General features: G+C 33.7%; 2 protein-coding genes and 1 long non-coding RNA gene across 6 annotated transcripts; 1 reads left to right on the top strand and 2 right to left on the bottom strand.

The window, feature by feature from the left end:
* Positions 1 to 401: 401 nt before the first annotated feature.
* Positions 402 to 1,652, top strand: LOC120265301. Its single transcript, XM_039273173.1, has one exon. It carries the CDS (start codon positions 402 to 404, stop codon positions 1,650 to 1,652), a length of 1,251 nt encoding a protein of 416 aa, XP_039129107.1.
* A 9,729-nt stretch (positions 1,653 to 11,381) lies between these two features.
* LOC120264414 lies at positions 11,382 to 14,003 on the bottom strand. 4 transcript variants are annotated; one of them, XR_005537421.1, is made up of 9 exons: positions 13,976 to 14,003; positions 13,792 to 13,881; positions 13,584 to 13,712; positions 12,524 to 12,596; positions 12,337 to 12,440; positions 12,038 to 12,252; positions 11,852 to 11,951; positions 11,663 to 11,713; positions 11,382 to 11,584 (listed from the first exon to the last, which is right to left on the bottom strand). It is a non-coding gene; the product is annotated as an uncharacterized LOC120264414 (long non-coding RNA). The 4 variants fall into 4 exon arrangements; XR_005537423.1 differs by lacking the exon at positions 11,663 to 11,713 and having other exon boundaries at positions 11,382 to 11,625; positions 12,038 to 12,082; positions 12,183 to 12,252; XR_005537420.1 differs by lacking the exon at positions 11,663 to 11,713 and having other exon boundaries at positions 11,382 to 11,625.
* Positions 14,004 to 18,051: 4,048 nt separating this feature from the next.
* Positions 18,052 to 20,154, bottom strand: LOC120265300 (cytochrome P450 81Q32-like). Its single transcript, XM_039273172.1, has 3 exons — positions 19,623 to 20,154; positions 18,757 to 19,396; positions 18,052 to 18,666 (listed from the first exon to the last, which is right to left on the bottom strand). Exons 1-3 carry the CDS (start codon positions 20,021 to 20,023, stop codon positions 18,052 to 18,054), a joined length of 1,656 nt encoding a protein of 551 aa, XP_039129106.1. The 5' UTR covers positions 20,024 to 20,154.
* Between the last annotated feature and the right edge of the window lie 3,165 nt (positions 20,155 to 23,319).

Below are 23,319 nucleotides of genomic sequence, written 5' to 3'. Positions count from 1 at the left end.
TGGGAGAATTTGGGAATAGATGTAACCTGCATTATGCGGATGATCTCTTGATTCTGACTGCTGGTGGGTGCGAGGATCTCAGGATATTTAAGCTGATTTTGTATCTATTTGAAGGGTTATCTGGGCTTGAAACTAATTTTTCGAAAACCTGTCTCTACTCAAGTCGAGTTGGTGTGCTTCCCAGTCAAGCGGCTTTAGCTACGTTGCAGTGTAAGGCAGGTTTACTTCCAGTTGTATATTTGGGTATCCCAATATCTGGCAGAAGGCCGCGCAAGCAGGACTGGGAAGAGGTCATTTTCAAGGTTAGGAAAAGGCTTGTGGCATGGAAAATGCAACATTTATCTCTTTGAGGTCGCCTCACCCTTGTAAACTCCGTGTTGTCGGTTATCCCAACTTACTGGATGTCCATTTTCCGTTTACCGCGTTGGGTAGTTAAAGGGATTGATCGTATCAGAAGAGACTTTCTTTGGTCGGGGCCTGATATTGATCATCCGGGTTGTCGACTGGTTTGCTGGAAGAATCTATGTCGACCGCGGGATCATGGGGGTTGGGGGATCCTGGACCTGGATTGCTTCAATAAGGCCCTACTTGGGAAGTGGTGGTGGAAGTTCATGATGGACTCTTCTTGGAGAGGAGCAATGGTGATTCAATTTAATTATGGTCTATCTCGTTCGAATCTTTGGCCATACCAGACGGGTAGAATTTCTTTCTTTTGGAAAGGGGTCTTGAGCTGTTTACCGGCTCTTAGAAGCTGTTTCTCTCACAAAATCCTTACCAGCAAGGATACACTTTTTTGGCATGACGGATGGATTAACGGTGTCGCCCCTAGAAATCTTTGGCCTATTGAGTACGGCGCGAGCATCCACCCTACTGGCACCGTTCACGAGCTTAGACACTTGTTGGTGGTGCCGCCTTTTTCCGACAATGAGGTCGTCAGACTTACTTGTACAGACGTACAGACGTCGGATAATCATTTAAAGGACATTAAGAGTTGGAGACTTAATGGAAATGGGACATTCACGGTGAAGTCCTTCTATAATCTCTTAATTGATGGGGGGCTCAGATGCTCGATTTCGCGTTTCTTCTGGCGTAACTGGTGTCCTAAGAAAATTAGTCTGTTCAATTGGCTTGCGTGGCAAAACAAAATTCTCACGTTGGAAAACTTAGCTCGTAGGAGATGTAATAGACTACCAACTGATACGTGCGTCATGTGTAATGCAGCGACAGAAACGGTCGACCACTTGTTTATCCACTACTCCTTTGCTAACAAGGTCTGGGACTACTTTATCAGCATCCTTCGGCTACCACAGTTACCGTTGTCTCTTCGGGATCTTTGGGGTCGGTGGAGAAATAATTTGCACTCTGAGAGAAGGGGTTTTGGGGACTTAGTGGCGAAAGCAATCATTTGGAATATTTGGATAGCTAGGAACGATTGCATTTTCAATGCTAATGTCATGCATTCTCTTTGTCTCATTATGAAAATTGATCGTATGCTTGTATCTTGGTGTTTTTCTCTCGCAGACGGACCAAAAGTGAAGCTGGAAGAGGACTGCAACACTGTCAGACGCAGTTTAGAGTTCCTTGCTCCTCGTGTGAAGTCTTTCGAGGAGATTCGATCTTCAGTGGAGACGCTCGACCCTGGCTCTGGCTAGATTTGTTATTTTGTTTCTTTCTTTTTAGGGGGTGGTGACCCCTGTGTGCTTGTTCTTTTTGTTCTCCTTGACCACATCTAGTGGTCGGAGTATTTGTTATTTTTCTTTTTTTTAATGCAGTGTGGTTCATCCATTTTTTTTTTTTAAAAAAAATAATAATAAAAAAAAACAAAACAAAACGGAGTTCAAGGTAGTTCAACTAACTTTGATTTATATCCTATTTGTTAATTTTTTTTTCAATTACTTAATTAATCATCTTCATCAAAATCATTTGATCTTATTTTCCAGCCAAATGCTCCCCGGAAATGAATCTCTTTAGAATTTAATTGATTTAAAAGATATATTCATTAAGCATTTCAACCCAAAATTTAAAAAGTTCCTCTAAATTTTTTTTTTCCTCTTTGTCACTACCAAACAACTTTATTAAAATAAGATGTACTAGTGGATTGTGATTTGTGATCCAAATTAATTATAGATGATTCATATCCCATCAATTATTGAAATATAATAGTACGGGTTACAAGAATTAATGGCGAGTGGGAATCAATTATTATAAACTAAAAATTGCATGTGAAAGGGAAATTTAATCATGTATACATCATTAAGAAAAATGAGAGATCAGAGAGACGGAAGGTATCTTATTTATTTAGAAAGGTTTGCACTTATTTTATTTTTTTAAGTACTTTTTATGCAAATGAACCACCATCATGATTCATTCAGTAAGAAACAAAACATGCAAAAATTGTGATTTAATTAATTACAAAGCCAAGCATGACTAAAAAGTATTAATACCATGTAATTAGTAGTATAACCATCCAAAATAATCAGGAAGCACATACAACATTAATTAATAACAAAAAAGAATGACTAGTGATCAATAACATATCAATGAAAAAGCTAATTAATTAAACACCTTCCTAATTAAACTAATCAATAAACATGATCTTATCCTTTCCAATGTTCCAGCTTTGAATTAAAAATGGCATCCATGCTACTTCCACTGCTACTGGAGTTAAACATCACTTCGGCGAGATCTGCCACCGGATAATCTCCATCCCTGTCGGCCAGAGTTTCAAAAGAAGACAGAGCTGTCAAAACTTTGCCACTGTCAAATTCTCTTGAAAATCTGCTTCCCAAATTGATAGAAGTTGATAGAGAGGTTGCCGGAGTTAGGGTGGCTCTGGTGACTGGAGAAGGAGGAGGAGGCGGCGGAGGAGGAGGTAGAGAAGAGATAATGTGTGAGCCCCACCCCTTAATTAAATCCAAGACGTTGTTATTACTTTTAATCCTAGCCGTTGATTTTGTTTTTAGTTTCGAAACCTAGCCGTCTCTTTACCTCTTTCGGTTTTAGATCACCATTTAGGGAAAAAAGAGAGAGACCTAGCCACATCTGTTTCTCTCCCTATTTGCGGGTGGTGTCAGTGGCGAGGATGGGAGAAGGGTCTCGGTCTCGAGGTTTTGTTTCACTGTTATTATTGAGCTAAGATTCTGATTTATTTTATTTATGCTCTTTCTTATGATTGTAGTGGCTTAATACTAGTTAGGGTTAGGGTTTGGTGAGAATGTCGATTTGATTTAATTTGAGGATAAGATTCAGAAATTCCTGTTAGCATAGTAGAAATCCCTCTTCATTTTAGAGGCCTTAGAGGCCGAATTTGGAGTAGAGTAAAATAAGAAACTTATAGAGTTTTAAGTTGGCTAAGTTCCTACAAAATTTCAGAATTTTTACATAAGTATCCTGTAAATTATAATTTTTAGACGCAGGTGACGCGGACAAGATTTTTGTGCAACCCTTAAACAATTGTTTTATTAATATCATGATTTTAAGTTCTGATTTAGATTTATATTTATACAATAAAGTTGTAGAGAATGATTTTATCTTTGACTCTGCCAAATTTTAGAATTTTTGGTCTTTTAATTTGTGAGATATGATCAAATTTTTATAGGTGTACTCACTGGCATTTTTGCAAGTAGCATGAATTTTGATCAGAGAATATGAGGATCTTAGATGTTGAATCAGGACTCATGTTTAATAAGAAAGTTGTCCAATTTTGAGTTAGTTATATACTTCTAAAGTTTAATCTTATTTGAAGTTACATGTTGTGAGATATTTTTTTATTAGAAAGGGTATATCTGAAATTGTTTGTTTACATATTTATGATTTTTAAAAATGATAGGTTAAATTCTATAGATCTCAAATCATTATGAGATTTGGATATGTTATAGATGTAGATGTCTAGTTTTCTCAGAAGATTGAAATTTCCAATTTGAGTTAGAATTTGCAAACCTATGTTGATTTCAATCTTAAGGTTCGTAGGGAAATAGGTTATTAGTCTCGACCTTGGTAGCTTTGTTAGTGTCTTGAATATGTTTTTGCATTCGCGTGAATTTTAAAATTTGTTTTATATGTAATTATGATGGGGTATTCACAAATATAGGACTTTCTGAGAAAATTTGATTGGTTTGAATTCGAAATCTAGTCGTTAAACAAGTATCCCACATATTAGTTCTATTATGTGTATATACTTGAAAATTTTAGTTTTCTGAATTTCTGAAATTTTTGAGAAAAATACTTATTATTTTGATTTATATTTTGAATTACTTATTTATTTATTATTTGCAATTCATATATAAGTATTTAGATTTGGAATTGAATTAAAATTATTTTTATCTGAAAAAGGGATCATCAAATTTTTGTATTCTGTTTTGATAAATGTTTGGACATTACGTATTTTGACATAACAACTTGTAGTACCCAAGTAACTTTGAAATAACCCTATCATTGGGGGTTAAACATTGACCGTGTCGACATGTATTTCTGAAATATAAACTATAGTTTAACACCGTTCCTTCAGTGAAGAATAACTGCTTCCAATAATTTTGGTTCGGGTCACCGAGGGTAAACTTATGACCTCTGATATTTTGGCTCGGAGCACCGAGGGTAAACATATAACCTCTTATATTTTGTTTTGGCAATAGTTATTTGTGGGGCATATATGCTTGACGTTTTAATTAGCTATGTTTTATTGAAAAACTTAACTTTTGAATTTTATTATGATAAACTTGTATTTTATCATACTTGTTTGAGTTTTGAAAATTTAAAACTTTTATGATCCTGATATTTTTAGTGGGTACTTATTGAACTGTCAAGCTCATAAATAGTTGTTTTCTCATTTCAGATTAGGAGCAAGATCCAGTTGTAATTTAATGGGCGGTCAAACATCTTTTCTCAGTGTAGTTGAGTTGTAAATTCTCTTGTTGTGGTCCTTGAAGTTGTACTCGGAAGTTATTGTATTTAGTTATTTGTAATCTGTGACTTTGTTAGATCATGCTATGAGTCAGGTTTTATACCTTGCGTGTCTCGAGGGGTTTCTCGCCTGCGAGTGCGCCCTGCCATTTGTCTCGTCACGGGTCGGGTTTAGGGCGTGACATAATGAGAGGAGAGATGGAGGTTTCGCAGGTGTGCTTACCATGGTAGCTCACTTCATATGTGTATGGATCTTCATTTAATCTTTACACTTTTTTCTTTGCTTCACAACCATAGAAAGTCTTGTGTGTGCAACAGTAATAGCTCTTGTCCATGCATATAATTAATTTAATAATAATAATAATAATAATAATAATAATAATAATAATAATAATAATAGATACCAACAAACCACATAACTTAGTGTTGATTAATAATAGAAACAATGAGAATAAGTAAAAAATTCTATCTAACACACATAATAGTATCAAGATCACTACACAAATAGATTCATAATAAATATTTTCCGAAGAACTTCAACTTCAAAGGAAGTGGTATCACTAACAAAGAATATATATCTGAAAATCGGAATTAGTAAACTTTTAGAGCTTATTAAGAGGATTTGTGGACCCCACCCCTTTATAGCTAATAATAATATTATTATATTATTTATTAACTTTATTCTATTCTATTTGTTTAAAAAAAAAAAACCATTAGATTTTCTTAGTGGTTACCAAATTAATCTCGCCATCTGATTTTATCCCGTAGCACACGATCACCTTACATTGAAAAAATAAAAAAAAACTTAAGAGCAAACCATGTCTTCTTCTGCTTTGTATGTGGTGGTACTGGCGGTGAAGTCAAGGAGATCTTCTCTTCGCCAATTGTTCAAGTAGGTTGTTGCACTCTATGTTAATGCTTTGTGTTATTGTATTGTCTCAAGGAGTCTATTGCTATAAGAGTAGTCTTTTGCTCGGGCTTCATTTTGGTCATCATGTTAAATCACCGTTGTATGTAAACCTAATGAGTTATCTATTTTCAAATTCATATCTTCCATATAAATTATGGGGAATTGAATTTATTTGAGGATAAGATTCAGAAATTTTGTTGTTAGCATAGTAGAGGTGCCTCTTTAATTTTGGAAGATCTAGAGACCAAATTTAGATGAGATCAAAATACGGAATTTGTAGAGCAGAATCTTAGCTAGCTTACAGCAAAATTTCAGATTTTCTGGATGTGTATCATGTAAGTTATAATGCTTAAATTAAGTGGCCTCAGATAAGACATCTACGCAGACCTTGATGGGATTTTTTTATTTTTTTTCATGACTTTAGATTTTGTATTAGGTGTAGAATTATATAGTAAAGTTGTAGAAGTCATCATGATCTATATATTTGAGAAATTTCATAATTTTTTCCTCTATAATGGTTGAGTTATAGCCATATTACTATTCTTGTACCCAAATGATATTTCTACAAAAAAGCATGAAGTTTTATCAGACAATTTCATGGTCTTATAGGTGGAATTTGGAGAAGAGTGAAATACAAAAGTTATATAGGCTGATGTTTTCTAGATACATGAAAATGTTTAGAATTTATACGCATGTATTTCATGAAATATGATTTTATTAGTAAACTCTCTCGGATGGGATGTCTGTGCAGAACATCAAGATTGGTGGGTATTGTTGATAGTCATAGAGATTGAATTAGCAAAGGTGGAAAACATAAGAGTTGTTTATTATTAATTTATCTGACAATCGGTAAAATATCATTGATTTTGGAGTTATATATTGAGAGATATGCATGTTTTAAAGAGATATGTGGAATTATAAGTCTGTAGGAATAGTTGGATATTCAAATAAATGTCTTCCTTTGAGTAGTGCTCTAAGCCATGTGAATTTTGGATGTCATATTTGTAGGTGTCTACTCTTCTTAGAATCTTGAATTTTATGATTTGGGAAAGTATAGAAAAAGTTATGCTAGATTCAGTTCTCAAAGACTTGAGTCCTACTTAAATCATGCTTTTGATAATCATTTTATATATATTTCTGTTCTAGTGAGTTCTTTTGTTAATGTTCAGAATCTATAATAGTTCAAGTAGGGAGAATTGATCACTCTAGTTAGGTGGTTAAGAATCCAGTGCTATGTACGATCTTTTGATATTGTTGCAAGCTTTAGAAGTTAATTTAGCTTAGCACTTCTTTCAATTTTCTTGCTTGTGTTAAAAAGATTTTTAATACCTAATTTATGTCCAAAACTCTGAATCCCAAATTGAACAAGTTTCCTTAGAATATCACATATAAATGTACATGTATATATATAAATTATGATTATCAACAATTCGGAATTTATTTAAATTCTTTTAAAGCTTGCTTATATAATATTAAAACATTTGTTGGGCTTTGATCCAATTTCTATTATTATATACTTATTAAATTTTTTATTTACTTTCTTTCCCTGAAACATTAACTCCCACATTTTCATCATGTATGTTATTCTTTGAACTATTTTATGTTTGTAAATTGTTTTGAATATAACTGGATTATTTTTACTGTAAAGATGTAGGATCATGCGTATATTTGTATGTTTGTTTGACAAATTATTCTATAAATTCTGTTGTGCCCCGACTTATCTGAAATTTTGTCTGAAAGTCTGAAAATTTTATTTTGCTTTCAAATAACAAGGTTATGTTGATACAAATACATGTAGTCTCCATTTAACAAAGAACTAATCCTGTCATTGGGGGTAAACACTAACCATGTCGACATAAAACTCTGACTCTGTTAAGAAACTATAGTTTTCCACCGTTCCGTCTGTGAAGAATAATGGCCTCCAATATTTTGGCTTGGGTCACCGAGGGTAAACAAATGAACTCTGATATTTTGGCTCGGGTCACCGAGTGTAAACAAATGATCTCTGATATTATATTTTGTTTTGGCTATAGTGATTTGGAGACATATATTTTCGTATGTTATTAAATTGTATTTTGTTGAACCACTTTGGTTTATGAATTATATTTTGGATAAATATGTGGACCTCACCCATATGATATTAAATCTTGCTTGGGATGCTAATAATTTGTTTTTTTTTCTCCCAAAATCCCTCTTCTCTTTGTCACCCTGCTGTGAAAAGTTTGTTAAAAGGAGGAATTCCCGGGCTCCATCACATCCATGCTTGCTGTCAAACCAAGTTTCAACCTCCTTGCCTCCTTCCTCTCTCCCTTGCTTCATCTCCTTGGTTTCCATTGCTTCTCCACTTGGAGCTTCAAGAGTGAAGAACATTGCCGAAGCACTGTAGCGACGGTGATCAAGCCGAAGAGTAGATCATTGTCGTCAACTTGTTGGTAAGCCTAGAGGTAGTTACTGATGATTGTCCACCTTGATCAAAAGCTTAACTCTCCAATCATGGCATGTTTGTATGACAAGATGAAAACTTGTTTGTTTATATGCTTATGTTTGCTTCAAGAGTTGTACCCTTTTGAAAGAATATATAGGTATATATTTGCATGAAGAACTGCAGCCTTTTTTGTAGGTACATATATATGCTTATATTTACATCAAGAGCTGCAGCCATTTTAGTGTTTATATGGATGGGCATATTCTTGCATGAAAACCTACAGCCTGTTAATGTTTTTGAAATCTTTAGAAACCCAAGTTTTATATGCATCTAAATTTAGTTGTCTTGCATGTCTCCATATTTCTTTCAAGCATGCTTAAGGGCCAACTAGTGCATGCATAGGTGAAGTCACTCACCTTCTAAATCCTGCAGCTTTTAAATGTATGTGCTTTTGCACTTGAAAGTGACCCTATCATCTTTGGATAAACCTTGTTTTGGTGTTGTAGTCAGCTTTAAAATCCGAGCATTTTTATGCTTTGTTTTTATTTCCGGAGAAATTGTTTGGTGGTTATTGATGCTGACTTTTTCAGCTTTGTGGGTCAAGATTTCATACCTTCCAACCTATTAGAACCAGGTCTTGGGACTTGTAAATATGTGTATGTATTTATTTGTATTCGTGTGCTTAGAATTGTTAAGTGGGTTTACATTTATAATTATGTTTTGTTTAGTTCATGATTTCTTAAGTTATAATGGTTGCCAATCACTGGGTTATAGGACCATTTGAGAAGTGACTTTTGGTTTTCACGTTGTGGCTTGGAGTAGAGAAATTTCAAGGTAAGTAATCCACCATTAACCTTGTATTTCCAGTGTTTGAAAAATTATTAATTAGCAAGATAATTTACCTACTATTTTGTTATGGCATTTTAATTTAAATACATGTATTTTTGTTAATATTGAAATTATTTATTTTTTAATATGTATTTTCAGATATTTTATTTAATTGTCTTAATTAAATTATTACTTTTCCCTTTGTTTTGGTTATTGAAATATTATTTATGCTAGTATTGTGATTTCATTTAGTTGATTATATTAAATGTTTTAAACTGAGTATTTTATATGTATCCAGAGATTGGTATGATCTGCTATCATTTGGGTTGATTAAATAATGCCCATTATTTATTTATTTGTATATTTGTTTTGCTTTAGTTTGGAGAAATTAGTATTTTGAATAATTTTAAATGTTATGCTTAATCTTTAATTTCCATATATTTTTCTTTCTCTCAAAAGTGGGATCTTGAAATTTTTATTATAATTGTGGACTTGGGAATTGGAGGAATTTGGTAATTTCTAGATTTGTACCTTTTAAATATTTTTGTATCTGAATGTTTTGGTCTCCAAGAGAAATATGCAACCCTGTCAGTGGGGGCTTAAACCCTGACCTTATCGACAAAAAAATATGAAAAAAATGAGACTACAGTTTTGTATCGTGTCTGTTTGGTAAAATAATTAATGGTCACCTGATATTCAGTCTCAGGTCCCCGAGAGTAAATAAATGACCTCTGGCATCTATAGTGAATTTGGAGACATACACTGGAATTTGTTACACTCTGCTTTGACTTTTGATTTTGATTTTATTCAATTGCACTATTTATGTGTTATTGATTTCCGGATATATCACAGACACTTTTTTATCCTACCTTGAATTTTCTGCATTTTTTAGATCGCATTTCTGGGTTTCAAATTTTGCATTTTTGAGATTGCATTTTTGGGTTTCAAATTTTAATGAATGATATATTTGAAAATATTCTTTTATTAGAATATTATACTATGTATTTTGTTTAAATTATGATTTCAAAGACTTGTATTATTCTGAAAATCGGGTATACTTGAAACATACCTCTGTAATTTCTGGTTTAGTCTAACTGACTTATACTCTTATTTGACGATTTACTATATCTCTGATTTACAACTTTGAAATCTGATAATTCTTTTGCCTACAATATTTTGGTTAACGATATTACTTGAGAACTATACCCCTAATGGACTATTTATTTTGTATTTGTTAAGCTCTATTTAGTCTAAGTTTGGATGCTTAATTGCTTGCGGTATTTGAAATTGAGATTTATAAACTTTGTTGTTTTAAAACAATTTCTAGATTACTTACTGAGCCAGTGAGCTCATGGATTTGCTTTAAATCCTTTTCAGATAAAAAATGATAGACCAACGTGGATTTTGAAAGATTTTCTGTAGATGTTGTCTTGTCCTGTTGTAAAATTTGAGTTCTTGTCATTGTCTATCCATGTATTCATGTACTTTTGCATTTTGGACTTCTTGTATTCATGCATTGTATACTCTGTAGAGTCTGTAATCCTGTAACCCAGTTGGTTTGTTATAATTTTGTCTGTCCTAAATCAACACTACAACAAAAAGCATGATTTCTGACATATTTTTGCTGAGACAAAGATAAAAATGTGTCACGGATCGCGATTTGCAGACATAATCTACGACGCGATAAAAGGTGTTGCGTTTTGGGATGTCATGCAAATATTTGACGACTTTTTGAAGACATGTGTCACAAATTTTTTGCGACACGAAAAATAAAAAGCGTTTATGATTTAATTGCGATTTATGAATCTTACGAAACGATATTTGTCGATTCGATTTGCGATGATATGCGACGAATTTATTGCGACGCAATTTTACGTGTCGCAATAAATGTCTAGATATTTGAGACTTTTTACGACGTTCTTTGCGATTTTATTTTTGATTGTCACTAAAACTCTACGCGTCGCAAAAATTGTGTTGCACATATTAAAAGTCTTTTACAACAAATTTTATACTCGTTTTATTTGTCGCAAAAGCTTTTTGTGTCATGAATTATGTTCGCAAAGTGCTGCAATGTTTCTGCAACAAAAATTTGAGAACACGCTTCGATTATTACAAATTGTGTTGCATCTTGGTGAAAATATTCTGCGGCACAATTTTTATTGTCATGAAATTATGTCACAAATTAATTATTCATAACCATGATTATTTATAATAATTTTTTAAATATTCACAAACCTGTTTTAAACCCTAATTTATAATCTTGAACAATAAATTTTATTTTATTTTTTTTCAAAATAAACATTCCAATCGATAAATATCTAAAATAACAATGCAATACAAAATATAATAGTTCAAACATCTAATACAACAAACAAATACAAAATGTAATAGTCCAAGTATCTAATGTAATCCAAAACACCACATTTATTTTGTTGCAATATGATCGACAGGTTGAGGCTGTTCAACATCCTTTGAAGTGTGAGGGGCATGGGAAGCAGACTCCAGACCTAGACTCTCCAGACCTAGCAGGAGCGTGAGAAATATGAGGAGATTCTGTATATACCTAAAAACAGAACAAAAAAGCAGTAAAAAAGAGATACCTCAAAAAGGATAGACTCATAAATCTGGTCAAACTTTTATGGAAACTTGTGCTAAGATAGATATCAATAAATTAATCAAAATCCAACATAATTGGCAAGATGAACATATCTAGCCATACATTATAATTAAAGGACTATAATTAAATAGAATAAGTCTAAGAACTGTTTTAGAAGTATGTAGAAAAATACCAGCTGGTACTAGCAAAAATGATCCATCTAGTGCCCATGCTAATCTCCGAAAAAAGGATGGTAATGTCTCATCATGAAATAGATGGGATTTGGAAGGAGGCTGAAAAAATGGTTATGAATTTTATTATTGTCACAGACAGAACCAACTGATACATGAGAAAAACAATTGACAACTAATTTACAAACCTTACAGTCTTCCTGTCTTTGTAGTTCGGACTTTGTGATAACATGCTGAGAAACATAATTCAATTTCTCATAACCCTTCAATTTAGCTTGAGGTTTATTAACATATACTCGGCATGTTCTATCTGAACTAAGAGAAGCAACATACTGGCCTAAAGGATCCCAAGCGAAACCTTGAACATAATGCAAATGACCATCCAAAATCTGATGGACTGAACCTGAATATTGGCAACAAATACAATCATATAAGCAACCATTCGCTCAATTTCACAGAAACATATATTAAATATCCTACATCATACCTTTATTGGCATCCCAAATTACACATGAATTATCAACTGAACTAGAAACAAGATATGCACCATCAACAGACCATTGAACATCAAGAATGTCTTTTTGATGAAATCTGGTCAAAAAATAAATGAATTAAACATAAGAAAATCTTGTTGGGCAGAATCCCTGTGTAAAAATTTTCAGAATTGATCTTACGATAATGTCTTGAGTACTTTCCATGTATAACCATCATCAGATGTGTGTAACTTCCAGATGATTAGTTCACCTCCTAAAAATTTGAGAGAGAAAATGTTAATCAATAAAATAATTATCAGGCCTTTGATATTATTATTTCAATTACTACACAATAAATTCAATTTGACAATGATCCGCAAACATAAAGGCATACCACCTGCACTAGATGCAAGGTGTTCTCCTGTAAAAGAATAAAAGCAAATTTACTTCAGTCACATATGAACAGAGAAATCAAATAATGGGTACCAAAAGTTGTTCTCCATCAGAATTTACAGAATATGGCAACAACGAATTGAAAGTGCAAAACATGACTAAATAAAAAGATTATCAATTGCATGAATGGTTAAGCACTCACCCTTAATGAGTGTGAATGGCTATTGAGATTGAGAAAATAATCAAATGATGCCTCCACAGCCAGGTAACAATGACAAAAACCTCACAGAAAACAATGATCGACTAAAATAGTTTTTAAATGTTGGTTGTTCTTGATGTCAAGTAAAGATAAAAGTCTGTTGTTAATTATTCCAAGTAGTTTGGGAACTTTTGATTTGTGCAAAAATGAGCCACAAGGATGAGATTTAAGTTTTATGAGTATACTTCCTCCTTAAAAGTAGGTAGATCTACACTAGATACAAGGAATATGATTCGGAATTGATTGTTTGTCAAACATTGCAGAACATAGGAGATGTAGTTCATATAGGACTTTTGCCACTTTCAAAAAAGGTATGGGGTTGATGTGATCATGGGAAACTTGGTGCCATATTTAGGATTCATTCTTTGATGCTAACATTCACGCTATCATATAGAAATTCATGTTGTCAAGGTTCAAACAGACAAGACAGAATTCATGTTCTACGTCATCACATTTGATTGGAATCATCTATGGAAATGATCGTCTATCTCTCAAACAAAATTTTAAATGTATATATTTAGAAAAAATTCCACAAAAAATAACCAAAAAAAAAAATCAACAAAGAAACACCAAATCACAAAAAAAAATCGAAACCAAAAAGATCCAGACCTTCCCATCCATGAACTTAATCAATCTACGAAGCGAGATCGGCGGCCGATTGGTCTTGCTCATGAAAAGCCGCTTCAACACCACGGCATTGAACTTGCTCCCCGTCCTCCGCACAAGAAACCGATAAAGCTAATACGAAACAAGCACATCAAGATCAAACTCACCAAATCAACCAAAAAAATCATCTAAAAATCAACACTAATCTCACCTTAATGAGAAGCTTGAGATAAACATTGTCAAACCTGGGAACTGTGCGCTTGACCCTCTTGCTACGGCCACCGGCGACGAGATCAATACCCTACAAGACACAGTGGAGAAGAAGAAGCCATTAGAGAGAGAGAAATGCATGAGATCTAGGGTTTGAAGAAGCTCTCCAAGCGCGAGAAAACTACCATTCTTGTCGGAGCTCCGGCAGCGGCTAGGGTTTTGAGAACACTGGAATGAGCTTCCTTTTATAGTGATATTTTGGGATTGGGTCGGCCCAACAAAGCCCAAAACACAAAGCCCAACTTATGATTGTCTCTTATGGGCCTTTGTGTGCTTATTTATTATTACGGATTATTATTAGCAGGAGAAAAGTGGTGAAAAGTCCTCAAATGGTTTTGACTTGGCTACATGATCCCCCTAGACTTTTTGTAAGGCTTAAATCAATATTATTGTGCCTTTATTTAAAAAATATATATTTAAATATATTTTAAAATTATACTAATATGCCATGATGAAATTTCCTTCTTAAATGCAAAATATTAAAAATGGGTTTCAATTGTAAAATTACTTATTAACAATTGACACATATGAAACTATAGAACTTTAAAAAATAAAAATAAAAATTAATGTATTGTCATCTAAAAAATAAATAAATAAATCTTTCATTTTGAATATATATATATATATATATATATATATCAGGAACCCATAAAGTATTTAAGGTATTAATTATATGTAAGGCATTTGGGGTTCTTTGCACTATGATGGCAAATAATTAAAAAAAAAATGAAGGGGGTAATGAATGAATATTCAGTTTAAGTCCTTTCCAGCTGTTTGAGAAAAACTTGAATAACATATGAGTTTATTTTTATATAATTTTGTAACATCTAAAATTTTAATTTATAATTTTAATTTCAATACAAAGTTAGTAGCTAATTAGTTATAATTGGCGAATGTCAATAATAAATTTACAAGAGATATTTAATTTGACCTGACTCAGTATGGGTTTGATTTTGGAAATAAGAGGAATAAAAGAAGACTTTTTATTATTGTTGAAGACTTTTTCTTTAGCATAATTGCAAGAGAGTTACTATAAAAGTTATTTATATGTAAACAATAAATATAATTATTTATATTTATAATGAATATTTTACATTATATATATATATATATATATATATATATATATATATATATATATATATATATATATGCGTGTCCCGCCATACACGTGTTCTTAATTTTTTTAGAAATTACTGTGTCGCCGTGTCCGTATCTTGTCGTGTCATGTCCCCGTATCCGTGTCCATTCTTCATAGTAAATAACTGAAATAATTAATGATATAAAATTGATAATAAGTTCAACCCAACGGATTCAAATTTTGCGACACGAGTTTGACGGCCAAAAATCGTTGCAAATAATGTGTCGCAAACCAATTGCATGCTAGGTGCCAACATTTGTGACAAAGTTTACGACACCAATAGATCGTTGCAAATAATGTGTTGCAACTTGTGTCGCAAACCATTACATGGTAGGTGCAAAAACTTTTGCAACAAAATTGGTGACATTCTTGGATGGTCATTTTTTTGCGACGCAATTTGATTAAATTTGCAACGTTTTTGGTTTTTTGTCACAAATGGTTGCAATTCGTGTCGCAAATAGCATTTTTTATTGTAGTGCAAGTTCTGAGGCCTTGCAGGTTTACTTGGTTCACGCCCTGTAGATCTGCAGTCGTTTGTCTGCGCACCAGGTCCGACGAACTGGGTTCAGGGTGTGACAAATATGTGCTATTTGATATTATTTGTTTCTTTTTTTTTAATTCTCGAATTGCACATGATCCCAATATTTTTAGTGGGTTATTTACTGGGTTATTTACTGGGTTATCAAACTCATAATCTTATTATTGAATTTTTTTTAAATCCAAAGTGAGCAGTACAATAGACATCTTAGTGAGATGGCGAGAGATTGTGTTTTTGATCATTTCTAAATTTGAGTTGTTATTCTATCTGTGTGAATATTTGTTTTATGTATAGAACACCAACTTATATTTGAAGTTAGAATTTTGAAATTTGTAAATTTCTGATCTTAACCTTTGAAATTATAGTTCTGTTATATTATATGTTTGCTTTGAGATAGGTTCTGAGGTATTACATGTCTATTGTGCTATGCACTATGGGTGTGCGGTTATTTATCTGCACACTAAGTCCTGCAAGCCGGATTCAAAGAGTGACAAGATTTTGCGGCAGAAATTTCAAGATTAATGGGCATCAGAAGACTATTGATCAGGAACACCAAGCTTTTATTTCTTTGCCTCTTTTTCTCTCAAATTTCTGTTCTCCTTTAGCAAATGCACACACCATGACAAGAAAAACTTTCTTTTATCTTTATATATATATATATATATATATGTGTGCGTGTATAAAGTCAAATAGCTAGACTTGGTTAATTGTTGGTCAAATAGGCCACCTTATACTGATTGTCTATAATTTGCCTTTCCAATATACACTTATTAGATCAATTTATTTATTTCATATATTGAACTTGTATTTTTGTTAGTATTGATTGACTACAGCTGCAGCGATCAAGAACAAGCTGTCTATTTACTTCTTTGTTATTTTCAATGGAAAATAAATATATTTTTTTATAAAAAAAATAATTTTATTGAAAGTAGTGAGAGCAGATATAAACAAATAATTATGTTGGATATAAATGAAAAAAAAATAAAGAGTATTAAGTAAAATAAAAGAAAACCCAAAATAGACAAGATGAGCACACAAGAAAATGTTTGCAGGAGCTATTGAAGAGGGCAAAAGAGACCAACTCTTTTGCTCAATGTGAGCTAGTGTGACATATCCCTGAGATCGTGGATAAACTTAAGTAGGGCCTCAATTTAATAATCATGACAAAGTTTTTCCACTAAAAATACTATTGCATCTAATCTACAAAGAGCTATAGAAGAATCTTATAATTGATTTTAATAGGAATTGACTTAGGTGAGAGGAAGCGATAATAAAAAATATGGTTATTTTTCCAACCAAATAATCCAAATTAAAGATGGTGTTAGTGCAATCGCACTATTTTTGGTATAATTTGACACATAGTCAAGATGACATGGCAACTTGTGTGACATGGCAAAGCATGATGACATGACAAAGAGTTTTGGCTTGCAAGGCAAATATCTTGAAGATCTTGGTGGAGTTATTCAAGATCATATTTAGATGATTTAATTGAAGATTAAATATGGATGAAGGTTATTTGAAGATATGATTGAAGATTTGAAGACATGCCTATTATTGGCATGACTGAGTTGATTGATTGAAAATCTATTATTGGGAAGATTTGAGGACCAAACTTGGGTGAATTGAAAATTAAGTTTGGAGAATCTTTGAAGACTAAGTTTGGAAAGTTTCATGAAGACGCACAAGGACGTGCGCCCCTTGTGAGGGGACTGCGTGATGAGGAACTGAGGAGGTAGGCTAGTTGCCGGCAGTTGGGATCGGGAGATTTGACTGCATCGAATCAGACTAAGCATGACCGGGAGGTTGATGGGTCTTGAGGTCGTCCGCAACGTAACCAGAACTCAGTCAAGTCAGCAGTCATGGCCATGTTGCAACTTATGTTGCAATAGGAGTTGTAACAGCTAATTTCGAAAGATTTACATTAGTAACCGCGGAGATTCTAAAAGATGAATGTGTTATTTTTGGGACGTTGAGACGTCTATATAAGCTACTTTGCTCGTAGATTGTAAGGGTGACTTGTGAAGGAGAGTGTGTGAGCACTAGACAATCTAGAGAGGGTAGTGATCTTTATTGTTGAGAGAGTGAGTGACAAGTGTTTGTACTCATGCATTTTCACCTCTTTTAGTGGATTGTTTATCTCCGGGCTTGGCCCCCCCAGACGTAGGCAAGTAGACGCCGAACTGGGTTACCAATCTTGTGTGTCTCCTTCTTGCTTGGTTTGTGTGATTAAACTTTAAGTGTTTTTGAGTGTTCTTTAAACCACAAACCAGGCGGAACTAACAGATGGCTTGGAAAATAAATGTAACAACAGCTATATATAATATATTTGGTATTCACACTCTCCCCTTAATTAATTACTTCAAAATGTCATTTTTAATTAGCACCAAACATTTTTATTATCATAAATAAAATTTTAATACATTAAATAAGAAAGAAGATTGGTATTTTATTTCCATCCAACTCAAAAAGTGACATTGAATTATGTGACTTATTTAACTTAACAAAAAAACACTTCTAAAGATTTAAAGTCCAGAGATAACAACAATCAAATCTGGACGAGGTTTGCACATAAGCTCAAGTGCCATAGCCTTATGCATATCCAAACCAGCTCCTCCCTCCATGCTCACCTCCTCATCCTCAACTCTCTCCCACTCAAAACACTGCACTAGAGCCCCAAGCACCAACTCAACAAGCCTAAAACTAAGTCCTTCACCAGGACACCTCCTTCTCCCCATCCCAAAAGGCATCATCTTCTTCACTTTCTCCTCTCCACCTAAAAATCTCTCAGGCTTAAACACCAATGCATCTTCCCATATCTCCGGGTCTATATGCATGGCATAAGCATTCACCACTAGTATCGTCCCACGAGGGATGTCAAAGCCGAAGACCTTGCATTCTTGAGATGATTCATGAGGGAGAAGTAATGGTGCTGCAGGATAAAGCCTAAGAATTTCAAGCACAATGCAATGAAGGTAAGGAAGGTTAGGGATATCAAACTCTTTGATTAGTCTGTCATGTCCTACAAGTTCATCAATCTCATCTTGAGCCTTTTTCAAAACTTGAGGATGGTTTACTAGCAGTGACAATCCCCATTCTATCGTCGCGGATGATGTATCCGTTCCAGCAGATAAAAGACTCTGCATAAACAACATTATAATTATATATCTTCATATGAATACATATTTAGTTAATAAATTAAGTGATAAATTAAGTGATTATATATATACCAGGACTTGTGTTTTGATGAGATTATCAGTGTAATAATCTGGGTCTTCATCTTCTTGCATTGATAGCAAAGTACCAATAAGCGTCATTCTAATAATGGACTCATTATCATGATTTCCATTGCCAAGTTTGCCTCTCAACTCATCTATCAACCTCTGCAAGTACTCATCCCACATCTTCTCCAACCTCGCCAACTTCTTCTCCACTCCATGCACATCCACGACCCTCAACAACTCCGGTAAGAAATCCCTGACATTTGACATCCCACTAAGCTTGAACGTCTCCTCCACCATCTCCTCAAACCACTTGACTTCATCCACATCCGCACCTACACCTTCATCCACATAATACCTCTTTCCGGCCACCAACATCATCATCACATTCAACACAATCTCATGCAACACTGTCCTGATATTCACTCTCTTGAACTCACTGCCACCTTTGAACAAGCGCCGGACAAGTGCATGTGTCTCTGAAGCACGGATGATGGATGATGAGTTGAGCTTCGCTGAAGAGAAGAGATGGACGGCGACGATGCGGCAAATGTTACGCCAGTGAGGACCATAAGAATGTTGATGGATACTCAGAAGAAACCGTTGGTCTTTAGATACAAAGTGCTTTGCTTTTATGTCTGGTCGTACCCTGTATGACAACAGTGCGCGCCATACTAGTGCAAGTTGTCTCTATCTTTTGTTTGTAGCGTTTAATGTTTGTAAGCTGTGTCAGTATTGACTCAGCTATATATATGTGCTAATATCTGTGTAAGCAAAATGAGCAAGCAATAAGAAGTTTCAAGTTTGACTCTCATACTTGTTCTTCTCTGTTCTTCACTCTTTTGTCTCTCAAGCTCTTCACACTCTTCACTCACACACACCCACTAAATCTATCAAAGAAGAGGTGCCGAGAGTGGTATGTTAGATGACCTTCGGAGGGGAGTTTGGGACGGTTTGCAAATATGATGTCGAGGTTGGTGAAGCACTCAGTTGCAGCGGAGAAAGATGAGACGATGAGAACATGGCGCCGAAAGCCAAAACGGAGGAGCATGATGGGGCCATGGTTGTTGGAGAGTTGAGTGAGAGTTTTGTAGAGTGGTTGTTTGTTGTTTATGAGGAGATGGAGGTGACCAAGGATTGGGAGTGAAGTGGGACTTGGTGGTTTCTTAATCTTGTTCTTGTTTTGAGTTTTGGAGAAGATGAGAAGTTTAATGAGGATGATGAGGATGATGAGTACTATGGTTGTGAAGATTATTGTATTCATGCTTTGAACCATGTACTCTTTCTTGCTTTCTTGGTTCATTGCTTGCGCTTCTCTTTTGTCACTGTTGTAATTTGAATGATAGAGATGAGCATGATGAATGAAAGTTTATTTATTTATTTATTTTTTTTAATGATTATGTTTGATGGGAGATGACAAAGAAGACAGAGAACAGCTAGCATGGTTTGTTTTGTATCTGTCAATGATTCTGTTCACAGTGATGGGATAGATGTTTTAATAATTAAAGAAAAACTTGGAGTTGATTTTTTGAGTTAATTAATATTAATATTAAGTAAAGTTAGTGTTTTTAAAATTGAAGGTTTTATTTAGACTTTAATTTCATTGGTTTTTAATTAATATTAATATTTTTATAAAATTAGTAAATAAATTTCAAAAAAATATTTATTTTTTTTACAGTGCTTCTAAATAACATAGGATTGAAGCAAAAGTGGCCAATTCAACTATATATTTTTAATTAAAATGACCAAATCATAATTTTATTAAAAATAATAACAGTTATATATATAATAATAGAATAGTGCTAATATTTTTTTTAAAAGAATTAATGTAATATCAAACGGGACAGTCAAATATGATAGTACAACTAAATTAAAAAAATAAATAAAAACTTCTACATGCCATTGGTGTAAGATGGTTTTACACAAGTGTATAGCTTAGAATAGAAAAGATTATTGGGCCAACAGCCTTTGGGTCAATTGGTACTGAGTTTCTTGCATAGGTCGTTTATTTCCGAAGGACCTGAGATCAAACCTCATGTCCGCGTAAGGTGAGGGCATGGGGTGGCGTTGAGTTTTGCTCCACACGCGTCTTGGATAACACCAAGATGAATTTTTATATTTTTATAGCTTAGTTGTAGGGATGGTAATGGGATGGGGTGGATTCAAGACAGGCCTCTACTACCATCGTCCCGCCTGAACCATCTCTGTGCCTGCCTCCACCCCACTCCGCTCAAACAGTAATATTTTAAATGCCACAACTGTTACCAAGATTTTTCTTCATACCCTGCCCTGCTTTGCCAATTTTTTTTACTTTATATAATTATGAATGTAAAAGTACAAATAACCAATTAAAAATGGGAAGAAATTGCGATATTTTTTTATCAACCTCCTATAATATATAATATTTATCAATAAAATTAGATTAGAATAAATTATTTTTTTAATTAAATTAGTAAAATATAAAAGTAAAATAAAAAAAACACAAAAATCGTCCCATTTAGGATGGATCTGGTCGGAAACTACGGAACGAGTCGAGTTTGGATATTTGCGGAGAGTGAGCTAAGAAAGTTGATATTATTGGTTGTCATGTCTCCAATATTTGGGGAGAGTGAGCTAAGAAAGTTGATATTGTTTTTAATTTTTAAGATAGCCTCCTCTAACTTAGGATACTTTTTGCTGCAAGTAATCATCCCCCTTTGAAGGGGATGATTACTAATCCTAATGGATACCCACGTTTTGCCATCCATTGAGTTAGCATTAATACCCCTGGGAGAGTGGAAGGGGAATATAACTCCCCTCATCAGGGTAATAGCTATTACCCCTAATATTGGGGCCAATGGTCATTCCTGTATTATGAAAAGATATTTTTGCCCTCCTATATTATGCATAATTTTTTTTTAACTTTTTTTTAATTTTTTTAAGTTTTTTTGTAACAACTTAAAAAATTAAAACTTTGGATGAGTAATTCTCGTTTGGGATTATTGATATATTTATAATAAAATCCATTAATTTAAATAGTTCATTATAATAATTAAATTTATTACAATGAAATTGATAATATTTCACGCAATAAAAATTATTATTAAATGAATTGTTTTGTCCTTTTGTCTACTTTAACTTGCTAGGAAGGATCCGTCTTGAAAGCCTTCATGGGACTCTTGATTGCAAACTTCTTTCCTTTACCGTTCTTACTCTGAAAGAGAAGTTAGAGGGTTTTGTAGCCTTATGAGGTGGGATAGAGAGGTTTGAGGGTTGATATTATCTACAGAAAAAAAATCTTAATTATTTTAAAATAATTAATTATAATAATTAGATTGAATGATTATTACATAACTTAATACATAATTATAAATACTATTGTTAATTTATATATAAAAATTAAACCATATTTCATATATAAATATTATTTTTAAATTAATATGTATAATGGTAATATTCTCATATATTCTTTTCTAACCTTTTACATTCTCAATAAATTTTCACTCCAGCTAAACAAAATTTTTATTCACATCCCCTCTTCAAAGTTTTCATTCATATCCCCTACTTAAAATTTCCTTTCCCATTCTCAACCATATTCCGTCATCCAAACACTACCTTAATACTCTTCTCTGCATGCGCTGCAAATATTCAAGAAGTTTTATACGATCAAATTTGATTAAAATTGACCTACATGAGAGATAGTGACACTTGAATATATAGTTGTTTTGGTCCAATAATAAATTCCAAAACATTGCTCATACTAGAAGCTCTCATGTGCCCCAAAAGCAATTCCATCCAAGTGGTCCACACTTCTACGGTGATAAAGTACCATGAGAACCCAAATATGCGACCAAAGTGTCCATATATAAGAAGAAAATGGACAATTAAGGAAAAAGTGATTAACATACTCCTCCATAGCCGTTCATAGCACGCATGTTGATGTTGAAAGCCTGTTACAACAATGAATAAACAAGTTGTTGAGGGTTTTTTATAATTTTATTCTTTCAGATTAATAACTAGGTTAAAAAAAATTATTTTGCAAGGATAAAATCCCTTCCACATTGTCAAGCCCGGTCATTTCAGCCTATTAAATGATTTTTACAAGATCTATTACCTTTTCAACACTAGACTTTGTGGTTGTCCTAGTCAAGTGAGAGCCTTGAGATGTTCGAGTAAAGCTCCTCCAATTTGGCGGTGCTAGAATAATGGGTTAAGGAGAGGAACTCTGGGATCAATATTGCTAGGGATTTGCAATTCCAAAAAAGTTTCAGCTACACTAGCTAGGTGCACAGTTATTAAACCAATGATCATACCAACACTAATAGAAGCCAAAGATAATCTTCACCGCTATTTACCCAGTAGGTATTTCAAAGATTTTTCTAAGATGAGCGACTTTTAAAAGCTCGTGAGGCTGCATAAACCCCTGAGAAGAATCGGGGTGAGCCCCACACACACGAACGCTGGCACCACCCGTAACACAACCACTCACTCAAATTCTTAAACGCACCCTCACCCTATGATTCGAACTCTCACCACTCATGGCTGCTCTAATAAAGCGATCCGCCACCAATGACCACTTAACCATCAAGATTT

This window comes from Dioscorea cayenensis, chromosome 7 (assembly GCF_009730915.1).
Source record: "Dioscorea cayenensis subsp. rotundata cultivar TDr96_F1 chromosome 7, TDr96_F1_v2_PseudoChromosome.rev07_lg8_w22 25.fasta, whole genome shotgun sequence".
Taxonomy (NCBI): domain Eukaryota; kingdom Viridiplantae; phylum Streptophyta; class Magnoliopsida; order Dioscoreales; family Dioscoreaceae; genus Dioscorea; species Dioscorea cayenensis.
The sequence above is the reverse complement of the archived record's forward strand: the minus strand, read 5'-3'. Positions and strand labels throughout refer to the sequence as shown.

Excerpts from the sequence above, each read along its gene's own strand:
- LOC120265301 (XM_039273173.1), top strand. The coding sequence starts at position 402 with ATGTCCATTTTCCGTTTACCGCGTTGGGTAGTTAAAGGGATTGATCGT.
- LOC120265300 (XM_039273172.1), bottom strand. The coding sequence starts at position 20,023 with ATGGTTCAAAGCATGAATACAATAATCTTCACAACCATAGTACTCATC. Across the intron at positions 19,397-19,622 it reads GATAGATTTAGTGGGTGTGT|GGTACGACCAGACATAAAAG; the intron begins GTGAGTGAAGAG and ends GTTGTCATACAG. Across the intron at positions 18,667-18,756 it reads TCATCAAAACACAAGTCCTG|AGTCTTTTATCTGCTGGAAC; the intron begins GTATATATATAA and ends TTGTTTATGCAG.